The sequence below is a fragment of the Gavia stellata genome, chromosome 9, assembly GCF_030936135.1.
Source record: "Gavia stellata isolate bGavSte3 chromosome 9, bGavSte3.hap2, whole genome shotgun sequence".
Lineage (NCBI taxonomy): Eukaryota > Metazoa > Chordata > Aves > Gaviiformes > Gaviidae > Gavia > Gavia stellata.
The window spans coordinates 5,278,133-5,295,706 of NC_082602.1; the positions used below are offsets into that span (position 1 = coordinate 5,278,133).

Consider the following 17,574-nt stretch of genomic DNA (forward strand, 5'->3'; position numbering starts at 1 on the left):
CATATAGTTGTTAAATGCCTAAACTTAGATGGCATGAATACCGTGCCAGTTTTATGTATGTGTCAATGGCATGGGCATCATGTGCTGTTATAAGGATGGTGTTGTGGCCTTCTGGAGAAATACATGAAATTATCGTTGTGTGCCAGAGTATATGTCTATAAACAAGCAATTCAGTGTTCACCTTTTCTGAATACAAAGAAAGCCAGACTGAGTTTGTGTACAGGTCTATATAAATAACAGACTATTTCAGTTGGTTTCTTTGTATTATGAACTATGAATGACAAGAGAAGAAAAAAATTACTTCTCATATCCGGGGATCCTACTGACATTTTTAATATCAAAAAGATTTATCAAGGCAAGCGCTTGGAGAAGTAAGTCTCAAAGTCTTTATAAGCACGAGAAGTCTTCAGAGTGTGGTGCTAATATCTAGGGGATGAGGATATTTCCTGTCTGTTTTCTGTCCAGAAAACCAAATTTCTGGCACTGTTTTCTCTTTTGATCAGACTCCTCTATGAATTTAAGGGCTGAACACAATACAACATTTATAATGGCATAAGCTCCATCAAGGGAATGCCTCAAAATTGTTAATTAAAGCAGTGACTTAGACCTGAAGCATTGTAGAAAGCATATTCTTCCCAAACAAGGTATTTCCCCCAGCTTTAGAAGAGACTCCTCCTCTATAAAGTTCACATTCCTGTCATGGACAAGAGACACACTGTGTGGCACCATGGATCAAGGCCTTGTTAGGGACTGTTACTAATAAAGGCACAAGTGGGGCAAAATGGTCTGGCAGTCACAGTTCAGGGATCCTATGAACGGGCTAACTTCTTGTCTTCCTGACAAGGTTGTCCATACCTGCAGACAGCCCAAAACAAGAGGATTCATTTGTAGATCCTTGTTCCCATGTACTTAATATTGTGTTGTAAAAGCTTCTTCCTTCTGAAAAATTAGCAGTTGGTGTGCCAGAAATCCAAGGGAGTCGAAGACAAAGATTCTTTACCACAAGAATCTTTGGAGCTTCTGTCTTTGGAAGTTGAGATAGTTTTCATTTGATGATAGTGCCTCTTAGTTCAGTGAGAAAGATGATAAAAGGTGTTGACTGCAGTAGAAGTGGTAGTAGTGCTGTATCCAGCATTGTCTAAGTATATAAGGAAGACAATGATCTGACAATTGGAAAAAGTGGACCATCTGTGAAGCTCAGAGTCCTTTAATTAGATGCTGAAGATGCAAACAGTTCTTTTCAGTATTTAGAAAAGCAACTCAGATTTCTAAAATGCCTATAAAAGCATAGGCAACCATCTCAACTAGGGGTATCTGTTTATGATACTGCAGATATTAGGATGCAAATATGTATAGTACATCTCTAAAAGATGGATATAATTTTCTTTTCCATTGGATTCGTACAGTCCCAGCAAAGGAAATATAATTCCACCACTGTAATTGAGAAGTAAATTTGGCTAATTAGCTCTATATGAACAAATTTAGATTTAGAAATGCTGATGAGATCTAAGAATTTTCAAGATAAATTTAAAAGTTACAATAATCTGTTTCTTATTCCCCTGGTGGCATTGACAAAGTGTAGTTTTTTCACATTTCCTTTTGTCTCCAGTGATCTTTGCAAATGTTACTTATTTAAGTTTCAAAATCCTTATAGATACCCAAGATGAAAACTGAAGCATCAGAATTAGCGTGCTGGTCACACAACATGAATAAGTATCAATTAATAAGGGTGCCTTATACTGATAAAATGGGAGTGTTTTTTATAAGGTCAGAGCAGAATCATCAGAATCTGAATTAGAACTGAGCTGTTCCTGGTTATTTGTATAATAACTTAAATGAACTCCTTTCCTCTCTGTTCATGTATGGATGGTTTTGGTTCATACGAACCTATATGTTCACTCGTCTCAAATACCTTCAGACATCAGCCTGAGATCTCACAGCCATTGGTGGTGTTAGCTGTTTTACACAATCAGTCTTTATTTCCAGAAAGGTAACTAACATTTCTCGCTAAGGAGTTAGCACTTTCTTTTAATTATGGAAGTTCAGTATTTAAAAACAGTTCTCTAAAGTCCAAAGAAAATAATGCGTGCCAAAATACGTTGTCTTAAAATATAAGCAACCTTTTGTATAACTTAAAGAAAGCAATTTTTTTTTAATAAATTTTAATAACCAAGATTAAGGGACTTCTGCTACAGATTACTGAAACATACGCATCAAAATATCTGGAAAGAGTAAGTCATACACCTACTGTTACAGAAACACAAAACGGCAAGTGCAGAGTATGATTACCTGACTTCAGGTGCTGGGATTCCTACCACAATGCAGTCCAATTGCACTTTGGTTCCTTCAGGGACTTCCCTGCTCTTCAGTTTTTGAGTAAAGCGTGGTGGTTGTCCAATAGGCTCATCCGAATATACAGATGCCGACTCTGACTCTGTTTTTAGCTCTGCACTTGTTAATTGATTGATAGATTCCAAGTTTGCCGCCTGTTGATCATCTGTTTGTTCAAATGTTTTCTCTGCTTTGTCTTCCAAGTCTTCAGGTACTGGAATGGAAAGCCTTTCTCTGCTTTCTGATGTGCTAGATAGGCTAGAGCTACCTTTTTGAGTGGACTTATTCTTAGAATCAATTTTGCTCCTGTAGTTTTTGCATGTTCGAGGTCTTATTCTTTCAGAATTGTGAGCTTTGAAAAGTGATGAGAGCTCCTCAATAAAATCTGCTGCCTTGTTTAGGAATTCCTTTTTTGATTCTGATTCAGAAGGAAGGTGGTGTTTCTTTAGGTCTGGAGAGCTCCCTTTGGAGCCCTTTGTATTTCTGACATGGTCCTGACAAAAGTTTGAGTGCAGGCCATTGTCTGATGTTTTCAAAGCTGTAGACTGGGCCATTTTTTTGTGTTTTCCTGTGTTTTTCAGCTGATCTGGGGGATGCTGTGAATGTGCCTGAAGCTCATCCTGTTTAGTTTCCAGTGGATTCTGATCAATAGCTTGTCTTGCCAGGTTTACACTTTCATCTAACTCTTCTTGGCTCAAAAAGGCAGAGAGATCTGGAAGGTCATCTTGGGCAGCTACCTCATCTGAATCACCAGAAGCGTTGCCATAATGGAAATTATGAGAAGCTGGTTCTGATCTGCTTCTTTCACTCTTCCCTTGATGCTTAGTTTCAGCTAAATAACTTTCTCTCAGAAGTTGAGATATTGAAGTTGAGGATTCTAAACTGTCGTCTTGCATGCTGCCAACAAAAAGGACAAATAGGACCACACCTTATCAATAGCAATTTTTTTGATTGCACACAATTAAGGCTTCTGAAAAGCAGAACACAACATTTTCAAAGTGCATCTGTGTGCTGAATATTAACTTGTAAGTATGGTCTTGTTTTAAAGTCCTGCTTCAATACATCCTGCCAGATACTATTGCCTTTACCCAGTAAAATGCATCTTTTATCGCTTTCTACAATTGGTAGCCTTATATAGCTAAAGCAACTGCAAGTGTGGTAATTTACACTTTGTCCCAGGCAAAACTTCAACTACAGAGCTATTAACTGGGTTTCAACTGTAAAATATTTATCATTGCTGATGCATGTTTCTTAGCTAAGAAACAACCTCATCAGACAGATTAAATGCTGGATATTTCAAGGACTGAAAGTTGTGAGAGAATAGCAGTACTCTTCAATTAAGTAAATTTAGCTTGAAAGACACTGGAGTAGTAAGTAAATGAACCCCCAAAAAGCATTTGAGGGATGAGAGGAGGAAGGAGAAGGGGCGAGAAGAACAAAAATATTCTATAACGACAATTTTTCATTTAAAATTATTAAAGGTATTGCATTATAGGAAACAATAATGGTGCTAAATGTACTACACCTTCTTAAATTAAGCATTATTTCCAACAAACTATTTAAAGTAAATAGAGAATTACGTCATTATTCGATACGAACATAATTTGTACTACAGGCCTTTCTTAGGTCATCCTGATTCTGAAAAAATGTACCACAGATGAGAATTCAGGATCAGAAAGCCCACATTTAACCTGTATGCCTGATGAGCAAGGGTAAAGTATCCCTTCTAATGCTTAAGTAAGTACTTCTGCATAATTTTCTCACTTTTATTTACACAAGAGCCATTATGAATGTAGAGGGATTCAGACATCCTGTTAACACACTCATCTTAACGTGGCTTAAATATGAAGACGAATAAGACAAATACTTTTCACAGCCTTTCAGAGAGATGATACCTCACAGATACTGAAACAGGTGCATGACTATTTACTCGATCTGTCTCTCAGAATACGCAGTGTACAGTACTTCTCTCCTGCTTCTTTTATGGCCTGGCAAGTCTTGCTGTGATGGTTTCAAATATTCCTACCCCAAGGTGTCTGATTTGTCGCACTGCAGAAGGTTCTGTTCCTGTTGTGGCATCAAGAGAAGGGAACATGCATGCCCTTGCCTCAGCCATTTCCATTCATAGCCTTATGTAACAGCTGAAGTTGCCAGAGAAAGAGGAGAAAAGTAGAAAAGGTATCTCTGCTGTGAAATGCTTTCTGCTCTGCTAGTCGGACAGTTGTCCCTGGAAAAGGGCTGGTAAAAAGCAAATGAGGTGGTAATGTCTCATGCTGCTGCAGTATTCTTCCTGGAATGTGAGTGACAGCCCTTCTTCCTTATTTGCAAAAAGGAAAGGTTCAATTTAAACTGTTTATATTCTTCTTCAATGAATGAATACAAAGGTATCATATTCTTATGTGCATTTTGAGACCTTAATCCCTCTGCCTGAGGCACAATCTGTTATATTGAAGTTCTTTTTCTTACGTAAATATTTGGCATTTTAGATTTATTGATTTTATTGTTTAATTTTGGTAATATGAAACAAGCAAAACCAGTAAGACAACAAAGGCACCCAAGCAATATATTGATAAGTTTGTGCCTGTACGAAAAATGACAAATAAAATACCATATCAATTATATGCTTCTATGCACCCAATCCCTGCAACTGAGCCAGGGTCTGCAATACTAATTGAACAGTTGGCATTAAATTGTGGCACAGTGTTTCAGTGAAGCTGTGGCACATAAGAGAACATTGATTTGGGAAGCTCACATGAGATAATGTTGTAAGCTGTTTCATGACTGGACAGAGTATGTAATTTAACCTCTTAAGAGAACAAAGAGGTCTCCGTGAGGCTTAAAGTTCTGCTCTATGAATACTACTTTTGCTTGCTCAGCTTTTACTTCTTAAACAGCTGTGCAACCTTACCGAAGCTGAACGTGTTTAAGGGGTTATATTATCTTGTTTATGTGCTGATAGCATACTATGTGCTGTAAAGGTCATAGCTAAAGCTACAGTTTCAACTCTGAAGAGTTTAAATACATTCTAACATAAGGAGTTTACAGCCTGGAAGACAAACCTCACACATGAATGAACTGCAGACGTAGACTATAGCTGTAACATAGGGCAAGATTGCTTTAGACCTCCTCCCTATGTGCTGCCTTGTATCTACTTAAAAAGAGAAGGGAAGAAGCAGAGCCATAGCCAGCTCTTTTCTCTGCACTGTGCAACTGCCTTAGCCTGCAAAAAGAGCCGTATGTGCTTTTAGTGGGATGTCATAGAAGGTACAGTCTCTCAGAATATCTCTGGAGGGATGCAGCTCCATGCTAACCTCTCTGCGTGTGGCTATGATAGATTGTAACATCCAGCTATATGTATCTTTGTGTAACTTTAGATGCTACAGCGGAAGGCTGTATTTTAAGTGGTTGGAGAGGTATGTGTTTTACATGTTGCAAAATTTAGCTTGCTACATTTCTTGGCCACTCTTTCTGAAACGTTTCAGAATGGCACATTTTCATTTCATCTCAATGTCTGTAAATGTCATCAGAGCTTGAAAAAGACGATGCAGTTCTTTAGAGAACACTGGACACTCTAAGGAGGAAATGCAAGTAGGGAAACAATACTGTGTGATCAAAACCTGCCAAAGTCAAATGAAGTTAAAGAACTCCTGCAATAATTTTGTTGAGAGGGTACATGAAAATCATCTGCCTGTGACTATTCAGGGTTTCATTTTCCTCTGTTGTATAGCTATTGCTTGATATTCTCATTTAAGTGCTACATCTATTTCAACAGAGGTTGTTAATCACAGTGCAGCTTTCCTGCAGATAACCATAGTAAGGCAACTGTTTGTTCAGTATGGCTATTTGAGACTTTGTTCTGGGTCTTGCATATCATCTATTCATCTTTTGAACAATGCATTGAAACATGAAAGAAATAATTTCTGCTAATTCCCGTAAGGAGTATTACTGCAATACGAGGAGATGCTCTCAAAGAAGATGTGTTTAGATTGGTGAAATAGCATTATAATTCTAGTTTGCAAAAAAGTGTAATGAAGAAGTCACTGTCTTATAGCAAAAGAAGGAAAATTACATGCAAATTACTGCAAAATAACAAAACCAGGGGTGACTATACCTGGTGAAAATATAAAATGATGGAGCAAATTAAAGTAGTCAAATCAAAACTTCCTTGTACCGATGGTTCATTTTGGCTAGCTGTATTGCAGTTGTATAATGCATCTTCCATTCAGATGACCAGGCTAGACAGCACAGCCATACATGGAAGAGCAAACCCCACTTGTCTGTCACAGTCCTGAGTGAACATGCAGGAAGCAAATGGGCAAGTTGCTGGTTCAACCCTGTCTCTGCTCCTCTGAGGGCAGCTGAGCAGGTGTGAACGGGAGAAAAGAAACAGCTCCCCAGCAAAGGAGCTGGAACAACTTCCTTCCTTCTGCTGGTTGGAGCAGAAGGGGTGGAAGGGAGCAGAGTGCTCCTTCTGGTGTTGGGAAGCAAGATACTGATGAGAGTGAATCTGATGCCAAATTCATCTAATCCTTAGAGAGCCGTCACACTTCTTTAGAGCTCACCCAGCGTGACAATATTATTTCTAACTCTTCTCTATTTTCAGCTTCTGTAGAAGATAACTTCTTCTGTTTTTAGTAAGGAAGAAGTTGGGTACTAGTCAAATGTAGCACTTTGAGGCAGTGCTTGGCTACTAAAGTTTTAAGATATTTTGAATTATGTGGTATTTCAAATGAAATGGAATATGTTGAGTTTCAGCAAATGTTGCTGTGAGGCTACCAGACAATCCAGTTACAATTATTAATTATGCCTTGGTTATGCCTTGAGAGAGGTCCAGTTTCTTTTTTTTTTTTTTTTCTACAAGGAGTTATACTCTCCAAGGACTACAGAGGGCTGATGATTGAGGGAATCACTGCGTAGGTGAGACATTCAGAGTTCACAATCAGGGGAGAACAGCCTTCGTTCAAATGAGACCAAGCATACAGCCTGACAAGGTCTCGGCTAGATAGCAATGAGGCTGAATTCAATATATTTTCTAAAATATCTATTAAACCATCTCTCTAGTGAGTGAGAAGATACCACCAGAGGAACAACTATGCTATTACAGGTTTGATTAATGATAATTAATAATAATTTAGCCTTTCTATAGCCAAAATTGGAATCTAAGCTCCAAAATTAAGATCTGGTCTTGAATTCAGTCTTTCTCTTCACCTGACTTTCTGGATTGTTTAGACTGAGATGTGGAATTGGCCTTGATATGCCTTGAGCCTTCCTTTTAATTTTTCCTGATTGGATCTTTGGGATAGAATTGTCTTTGTGGCTGCACAGAAACCATCCCACGGTCCCCCAGCGTGCAGTGGCACAGAAGGCTGGCACTGAGTGGCAGTGCATGGCACACTGCTGCCAGATCATGGGGCTAGCAAAATGTATACAGTAATTGCAGATATCTCTGTTGAGCAGATAACTTTGCGGATAACTCTGTTGAGTAAGCAGCAAGGAGGACAAACTCTAGTAAAAACACAGTAGATGGCAATCTGTGGTGTCAATGAAAGCACCAATAATTTTGCAGACTAAAAATTTGTCTTATGATGAACCAGTATCAAGGGGAGGAATTGCAATGCTAATAACAAATAATAGCCCTAAAGTGGTTGTTATTTAGGATTGAAAACGGGATGCGTGACTCCAGCAGTCAGCAGTTCTCTACTCTTGACTGGTTCATTACCTACATCACCAAACAAGTGCACCGAGGGCAACAATTTTTGCTTTCCTGTAACGTTAACAGCAGTGACCTTGGGCACCTATTAGCTTGAGAGGCATCAGAGGATGTCATGAACAAAACCAGCTGCATGAACTTCTTCAGTCTACTAATTCAGTTTCCACTAGCCAACTGATTGTACAAGCTTTCTGCATTTCCAAGAGCCTATATTTATGGCAATGTTGTCTTATTAGCCAAGTGATCTGTAGGATAAAATGTTCACAAAGGTAGAATTAGTTTCCAGGGTTTGTTTTGGCAGTGACTTGACCTGAAAATGGAAGGCAGAAAAATTGCACCGCAGGAAGCTTGCACAGTTTGACTCCAAACCTTTTCTTTTCTTCTTGTGTGAGGCTTGCTAGACTCATTGCTGAGTCATCACTGAAAGAATCTGAGCTTTTCCTAAGAAAACAGCAGTAGTGAAATCTCAGCAAAACTGAAGGGAATCCCGGATATATCTGAGTGCGGATCCTCTGTTTTATTTGGTGAGAAACAGCTTTGAATGCTTGATGCCCTAAAGAAGTTTTTTTCAAACACTCCTTCTCTTTATAAAAATAAAAAGGTTATCCGCGAATAGCAGAGGTAATGCAAAAAGCATTTGAACATCTTCTTTGGCCTTCAGTTGTAGCTAACAATGAGTCATTTTAGTCTGTACATGTTGTTCCTGTCTGGCTTTTCAAGCTACCATTACTTTGAGACTGCTTTTGCATGAAACCCCAGCATCAGGGCAGCTAGTGAACTGCTGCATCTTTCTCTGCATAGTGGCACCTTTGTGGCCTTCACATAGCAAGGCTCTGGACCTGTATGCCCAGCACCTCTGTCTGGAAACTGGAAAGTTTAGCAGATATTAGAGGCTATATCCTTTTCCATTTAATTTATTTGCACATAAATTGCATTTACGCATACACTAGTGAACACCAGCAGTTATATGGGTGTTTCAAGTGTATGATTACAGCTATGAAAAACAAGGTAAGAGATGACACAAGTGATCTGTCTTGCAGACGTTTAACGATCACAATCACATTCTTATGTCCTTGCAGGAATTCTCACTTAGCAGTTGCCATTGTCACCGTTTCCTTACTGCCTGTTGACAAGCTGTAGCTGCTGCAAGACAGACTTTGAGACCCCAGGCATAGGCAATGTTAGGCTGGAGCAGAGGACTAAGGCTGGTGGTCTTGTGTGTGTTTGGGGTTGTGAATGTAAGATATTTTTAATAATTGTATTTAGAAAGCTATGTACAAGAAGGTGGTTTACTTTTCTGTTTTAGACACATTAGTAGCTTTGAATTCCATTCCTTGAAATGAATCAAGAAATTCAGATAACTAAACTCCCATTTCCAAGTAATGTAATTAAATAATGGAAAATCAGGAGAGAGCCTCTAAGCCCAGGAGTGTAACAGCTTCTGATGGAAACAAAATCCCTCTGAGAACAAGTAGGCTAAAGGTTATGTCCATGTTTAGGAAACATCCTACTTCTTTATGTATATTTTTCAATATAATATTTTTAATGTTCTAAGCATATTTTATATTTTCTTCTGTCTCTAATCTGTTTTATAAATTCTAGACCTTAAAACTCTCATTTGATTGCAAGTCTAAAAGAGGCTGGTAGCTGTTTCTTGCTTGCTGTTACATAATTTTGTAAATAGTGAAGACTGGTGGGGCAGTGTTTTAAGTATCTTCACACAGTGCTGCTCTTTGCTTTAATGTAAATGTCTGCTGTTCAAGGGATTTTTTAATTGCTATTATAACTGATGTGTGGCTACTACTGCTTATGTTCAGAAAAATAAGTAGAATCAGGCCCTTTTCTGTAAATAAAACCTCTAACAGTCCAGCTTCTGCCCTTAGGTACATTGCAGTATAGAACTGGAGCAACTTCACTTGAACTGCCCAGGATTTACTTGAAGTATCTGTGAACAGAATTACTAACTCCCACCTTGCAGCCCATCTATTTGTAGGTGCCACACAGTTAAATTTTTAAGTAGTTCTCAGGTAAAATGCAAACTTGAATCTTAAACCTTGAAAAGTGTTACCTACGTACAATTTTCTAAAAAGAAGGGAAAAGAGAGAAAGGAAGGGAAGAGAAGGAAGGAAAGGGGAAGAAAGAAGGAAAAAAGAGGTAAATCTAGAACATCCAATGTTTAGGATTTTGGGGAACTTTCATTATTTTTAATAAATCTTTAATGGCTTGGGAGTTGAACAATGCCTCATCTTTTGAGTACTTGTGATAGTGGATTGGGGCCTTAACTGGTAAAACTAATTCTAAATTTCTGTTAAACTGAAATTGCTATCTGGATTTTCATTAGAAAGAGAATACAGAATTGAATTATCTATATACAGGTATATATAATCTATATTTAGTTAATATATTATGCTGGAATAATAAATAATTTGAATTTACAGAGATATAATTTAACGTGTATATTTTATGAACCTTAGGTAAATAATACCAAACCACAAGCAAGTGGCTTGAAGCTGGGAATATTTAAGAGTCTAGATTTCTGTAGCAGAGGATCTATCTAGACTGCTTTTTGTAGTGATATTGGTCTCCTCTCCCATTGACCTGTGAAAGCTGGACCTCAGATGTCAGGGCAAGCTCTGAGTGTAGTGTGTCAAGTGCTCATAATGTAGGACAATTTTGTATTAACTCAGGTCATGTATGCAGTCCAGTTTGCTTCAAGGATTGCCCGTTTGAGAAAGAGTTTACATGAAAGGCCCAAAAAGATACAACAGAAGTCCACAGTTTGGTGCTGAATGTACATACAAAAGTCCTCAATGGAAAATATAACTAACAGGCAACAATATTAATTTATCCTGGTCCAAACACGGGCACACCACTCTGCAAGCCTTTCATGGCTAAAACTGCAAATCCACTTTCATGGCCTGTGATGGCCAAATGATTTAAATTAGGTAATTTCTATTATTCCTGCTAACAGTATGTGTGAGCATTGTAGAAATCCACAAATGCATGTGGTTGTGTGAAGTTTTAGTTGGGGACTGAAGCTACAGCTTAGCTCTCAGTGTTAAAAAGTGATTTATGTATTGCACGGGCTCAGTCTAGACTGACTATTACAGCACTGCATAAGGTACTGTAATGAGAATTTGCAAGACCAAAACGCTGAGCAAATGTCTGTATGTAAGTGGCACCGATGTCAAGGGAATTGCCCACGTGTATCTGAATACCAGACAACCAACTGCTTGTGTAGCCAGACTGAACAAACACAAACTGGACAAAGGAAAGCCCTGAAAAGCAGGGGTATGCAAACTAGATGGCATTTGCACATCTTTTTGTCTGGTAATTTCAGATCTATGTGCTGTTTTGTTTTTAAAATGAGATTCAGTTTTCATACAAATACTGGTTCCTAGTGAAAAAGGGAACTCGAGCCTTAAATTAGACACAAAAGAAATCTGGCTTGCATTTTTTCCCCCAAGGTTTTTCCAATTGTGCCTTTTTTTTTTTTTCCCCACACTCTCACTGTATTTAGTTCTTTTTGTCTACTGTTCTGTCTTTTTTATGCTTCTTCATCAGTCTTCCCTAAGAACACTGTAACACAAAAACCTTCACATTTGAATCATATTGTCAAACTATGATGTTTAAATGAGATTTATATGAGGTGGAACTAATTTGCCCATCCCTGTAGAATATTACTGTTTATGAAAACAAGTACTAAACCAGTTAAGTTTTAAACAGAAAAGTAAACTGATTTTTTTTTTTTACCCAGTGATTTAGATTACTATTTAGGTTGCATTGTCCAATTGCTGTTGGGGTATTGTGGAAATTTTTAACAAACCATCTTAATGTTGTATTTATGTGCAAATATACCTAGACTGCTAATTCTTAGCAGCTGTTGATAAGAAACATTCCTTCAGTACCACAGCAAGACCTACTGTAAAATCTCTAAAGAATGGACAGGAATAGCAAACCAGCAGCGAGCACACAGTTCTCCTTTGTTTTTGATAGTCTGTCACATACAAAACCTAGCTAACTCCTGAAATGACTATAAATCATTTATCGTATGTAAATATAATTCTGCTCAGCTACAGGAACTAACACACTTCCTATTGCTGTTTAATTTTGTTAGCCCTTTCTGAAAAAGACAGAGAGACAGAAAGAAGTCTCCTGACCTTAGGAACCTTCAGGAGGTGTAGGAGAGGGAGAAGAGCAGTGTTGAAGTTTATGAAATTGTTCCATTAACATTTGCTGATTTTGTTTCCACTCTTAAACTCTAGAGCGTCTTCACAAATGTAAACCTCATGACCAAAACTAAACTACTGATAAAGTAATCGGTGTTTTTAGCATGATTTGTATAATGTTCTATTGACGTAAACTCAAGAGCTACTCTGTTCTCTTGTCAACTGTTGACATATTATTTTGTAAAACTTAAGATGGGCTTCTGATTACTGCTTAATGTTGCAATATATTGGGCCAAACATTTGCTACTGACAGTCAAATACTTTTCTGAGAGAGAGAAAGAGAGCAAGGGAGATAGTGAGAGCTCAAGAGGGAGAGCTATGCCCTTCTAGCAGGACTGTTTCTGCAGCTGTTGTGTACATTAATCCAGAGAGCAGATCTCCCAGCACTAAATATAGCCAGTGGGGTCATTTTACATGACAAAATAAATAAATAAATAAATAGAAAGTATTTGACTATGGGGTCGCGTTAAATTAGGTTTGATTTTGCTTAAGAAGGAAATCCAAATTATGGCATCTTGGTTTAAGGGTGAATACCAGAATGTAAATATTTCAGAACGTGGAGGGAATATAAGTGGGAAGAAGAATACAGTCCCGGCAAGGAACTTTTCAGGTTGTTACAATCTTCTGTTGACTCTTTGGAGGAGTCAGACTGGCTCCGAGGGATTTTGAGAAGCCCACCAATACTATTCAAGCCCTTTATAATGCTGCACAACATTGTTTCTCTTTCACTGCAATACACATGCCTCAGCATAATTTAAGTCAGTCAGTTTAAAAATTATTTGTTCCCGGTATATGTCTTATCAGCAATAATTAGCATTCAAATATACATGCTCATCAAACCCTTCTGCACCTGTGCTGCAAAATCAAAATGTAGACCAATCTAAAGTTGAGGCATTACCTTTTTTAAATCCTCCAGATGTTGCTGCCCAACCCTGGCAGTTAGTAGCGATGACAATTATCCAGAAGTATGAGATTAAAGTTAAAGGAAGCGAGGGAATTCTTCGAGTCCTCAGGAACAGAAACAGCTAGGAGTCCATACAGTGAAGGAAGTTAACCTTCGTTATTACGAGGATGGCTGTAAGAAGCTGGACAACCTGTCACCACCGGAGCAATAGCATTTGTCAGTTTGCAGGTCCCAAGTTATTTTGAGCAGCGTAAACCATGTGCCCGCGGAGCATTCCACCTCATTGGACAGGGAATCCACTGCTCTGACAGCACCTATGGGCACCCAGCGCCTTCTCCTCACTCGTGAAACGTCCCCTATAGATGCCTATGTGGGTTTTGCTGATTCATCCAAGAGGCACTGTAGTGGCATTGTATTACTCTTGTCAGTGGGTTTAGACTTCAGCCTTTTAAAATTACTGGTTATTGCTATTGTCTTTATGTTCTGATCAGAACTCGAAGATTACAGTCACTGGGAAACCCATCAGCAGGTGAGAATGTAAAAATTTTGCAACTCCAAAGGCAAACTCAGCAAATGCATGTGATTTAATGGTAAAATATTCCTGTCTTCTTTGAAGTGTTTGATTTAATAAACACAGTGCAACAATGCAGAAATCCTTAAGGATGACCTGTAACTACAAATCCTCAAAACCCTAGAACTTCTAGAACTTGTTATTGAATGCACAGAAATAAACTGTTGGGGGAAAAGTAATTAAAAGAGGCAAGTGAAACTTAGCTGTAAATAAAACTGAGATGTAAACATAGGTGGGGTAATTTCAAAATATTTTAAGCGGTACACAGAGAAACCATGTCACTATATAGAATTTCATTTTGTAAAATTGGGCTACTGGTTAAAACCTTGAGTGACTAAAACCTACCACATCACGTGGAAAATGTAGGGACTAGATTTTCTTTTCTACTGATCCAGCAACAGAAAAAAATCTGTAATTCTAAACAGTTCAGCTTACCAAAAATGCTGCTTGATTGTTGATACATTATTTTATTAAAAACGCTCATCACAATTCCAGTTTTAAAAGATTATTAGTATGTTATGCATCTATTATGGGGAGTTGATATATAGCCCTTCCTACAGCTAATGATAAAATTAGCTGGCCTTTTGACCTTCTCCCAGTTCTCTCAAAATGTTATCAAGTGAGCACCTTTGCTTGAAAAGAGGTTCCACTGTGGGATGTAGGTCTTCAGAAAGATGTTTTATGAGGCATAACAGTATGAAAAATCAAAGGTAAAAGCAATTCTTTTATGAAAAATTTCCTGATGCATTGGAGGTAGTTTTCTTTTGTTTCTCTTTCTTTTTGTAAAATATTGTTGTCAGAGTAGCTTGGGAATCAGCCTGTCCTATGTTTCAGATAAGCATCTATCATTTGAAAGGGTCTGGATATATTCAGGTATCTTTGCCTACAAGAGTAGCTTGAGATACTTCCTCACATGGCGGTGTCTCTGGTAATGAAAGTTCATTCTAATATCCTCTTGCCTGTGTCCTGTTACGTTAACAGCGCTCAGTGTGTTTATTCTGGGGTGTTAGAAAGTGCCACCAGAGTCTACAGGAGAAAGAATTTTCTGTTTTACAGCTCATCAATCTCTTGGCTTAATTTTTAAACCAATAAAAGGAGTTTGCAGTATGATTAAAGATACGGGCAATGATGTGCATGTCGCAGGTTGTGATTCTGTACTAAAAATGTTGGCTGATGGGCAAATACAGATTGCTGTTGCCATGTCTGCCTCTGCGAGGGACAAGCAAGAGTGCTGAGGCAGATCCAGAGAGTGTTGATATATTCTATATATCACATTGGCAAAAAAATAACAAGGGAAAAAAGAAAATGATGGTCCAGAACTGCTTCTACATTGCAAAAAGCAAGTAGACTGTCATTCAGGCAACAATGGGCAATTTCCTTGCTCTAAAAGGACACCTAAGTACAACTAGACTATATATTATTGTGAAGAAGGTCTGCATATTCTGAGAATTACAGTTGGGAATGTACAAACGAAGATCCTCCAGGAGCTTGTGTGGAGACCAGGAACTCGTACACAAATGGTGGAAATGACAAATCAGTGTTTGGATTGTCAGCAAACTCGTGTCGCACTCTCTCTCTGAGATTGACAATGGGGTATCAGATATGTCATAATAATTTCTTACCATGCTGGCACAAATGGGTTCGTGGAAGTGTATGTGATCCTTGCCATTAAGCTGATGAAGGTGCTATACAAAGCAATAGAAACTTGCCCTTGATTTCGAGGAACACAGTACATGCTTTCAAAAATCAAATACTTACTGCCTGTAAGATATAATTAAAGGTTTCACATGGACTTTATTGAAGCCCAATCTACAGAAGAAAAGACATTAAAAAGAAACAGTGATATCATAGTAATAATTACACTTGTGTCTTCAATTTTCATATGTAAGAAAAAGTTTTGAGAAAAGACACAAACCCCACATTTTCCATACCGGTTTTATTGGATTTTTTCTGAGCGATGATTGGGAAACACCCAATCTACAATACAACAGCAGACTCTGTTATTGCCCATAAATATGTGCAATAGCAGCAATAATCATTGTGTTCTTGTGACTACCACATGTGACCTTCAATTATACAGAGCAGGAAGATGGTGTTTATACAGCTATCTCACAAACAGAAAATGTGGAGAGATGGGGGAAACTGGAAAAGCAGAAAAAAATCTCACCATGTCTAAGGAAGATTTTCTACAAGACCAGGTTTTTGCCCATGATTGTAATCCAATTCCAAATTACTGCCAAAAATATTGTCTTTGTAATTGGTCCTAGATTTCTGATAGGGTTTTAGATTGTGATTTTTTAAAATTCTCATTGGAAATTCTGGAACCGAAGTACTAAATGTTCCATTTCTTTGAAGGATTCCTTAAGGTTCTTTGCAGTCAAGTTCTAGTGAGGTAGTGATTTTGCATATCTCTCCGGAGCCCTGTGGAGCACAGGGTTACTACCCACTTTTGGTTTGCATCCCACCAACCACTGGTCTTGCTCATACCAAGGCTGAACTCATTTCCTTCTAACATGGAGTATGAAACGGACAGCGAGTTAGACAAGTTAGCTCTAATGCGCTGAAGGAGTAACTTCAGAAGAGAGGCTTAGCAGACCTGCAGCCATTTTGCTGGTCAAATATGAATGTTGACTCATAAAGTACCCACTTTGTCTTTTGTTATACTAGCCTAGTTATACTAGTTTATTCCAAGGGCAGTGAATTGCTCCCTGCCTGTGCAGCTTTGGACAATAGCAATGATGTCCTTTCTTGAAGCATCAGTGACTAGTTGCTGCTTGAGGTATTACATTTAAAGGTCCAGTAATTTGAACAGCAGTGGCAAGCCCTATTTCTCTTTTAGATTATAGACTTTAATGAATTATCTTAAGGCCGTTATTCTTTTGGTAAGAAAAGTGTCAATAGCAATTTTGTGGATGTTTCTGGTAAAGCTAGTCCAACAGTGATTTGCAAACCTTGTGTAAGATAATATGAGTTGGATATTTTCTATTCATATCATGCAGTGCATCTCATTATGCATAAGCCTGCCAGGTATTGTGTGATTCTAACTCAGATTCTAATTTTAGAAGTGGAGACATATCAGAAGGATGAAAGAAATGGTAGCTCTTTTCTGTAGAAAGCACAAATAAGTATGTTGAAACATGCCTTCAGTGCCTATTTCTTTTTCACCTAGCCCAAAACAGGCTTTATCATTTAATAGGGCAGTGCTTGTGTGAAGATTGCCTGAGTGTTACTGCAGGATTTTTCAGTCTCGTTAATTATTTAGTTGAAATGTACTAGTAATTTATGGAGCCTGATGCTGTTTCCAATGAAATCAGTGATTGTTCTGTCACTAACATCAATAGGAGTCAGACTTTTCCAAAAGAGTTAGTTATAACCACAGTAATGAAAGCAGTCTTTCAGTCAGCCGCACAGAGCCACAATCTCTTGTATTATCCTCATCCAGTTTCATCCAATGTTCCATCTATCTGCTTTTCAAAATGAATCAGTAGGTAAAAATATACCAGTATCTTGCTTTGCTACAGTAGAAATGGTACAGCTGAAAAATGTTACAAAGATTTCTATAAAACACAGAGATAATCCCCAGAACATGAAATAATTGATGTTATGGGTGGCAATTGTAAAAGGAGATTTGTAAAATCCCTTTTTTGTAAAAAACTTTTACTCAACTGTAGAAGTGTCAGATTCTTTAAGGTGGATTCCCTGCCTAAAAAACATGGAGGACACTGTGTCCTTATTTTAAATTATGGTATTTTTTTCTTGTGCAGTATTATCCATTGTACAATAGTCTCTTGTGTATTATTAGCCTTTCAAAGAACTTGGTCAACTTGCA

At 38.0% G+C, this 17,574-nt stretch overlaps 1 protein-coding gene across 1 annotated transcript in view; it reads right to left on the minus strand.

Annotated features, from left to right (window-relative positions):
* MYPN (myopalladin) overlaps window positions 1-13,250 on the minus strand; it is a 59,905-nt gene extending 46,655 nt beyond the window's left edge. The window contains exons 1-2 of the mRNA XM_059820972.1: window positions 13,169-13,250; window positions 2,290-3,228 (exon numbers count right to left, since the gene is read on the minus strand). Coding sequence (XP_059676955.1) covers window positions 2,290-3,227 — 938 coding nt within the window. The 5' untranslated portion in view covers window position 3,228; window positions 13,169-13,250. The remainder of the gene's footprint in view (window positions 1-2,289; window positions 3,229-13,168) is intronic.
* Between the last annotated feature and the right edge of the window lie 4,324 nt (window positions 13,251-17,574).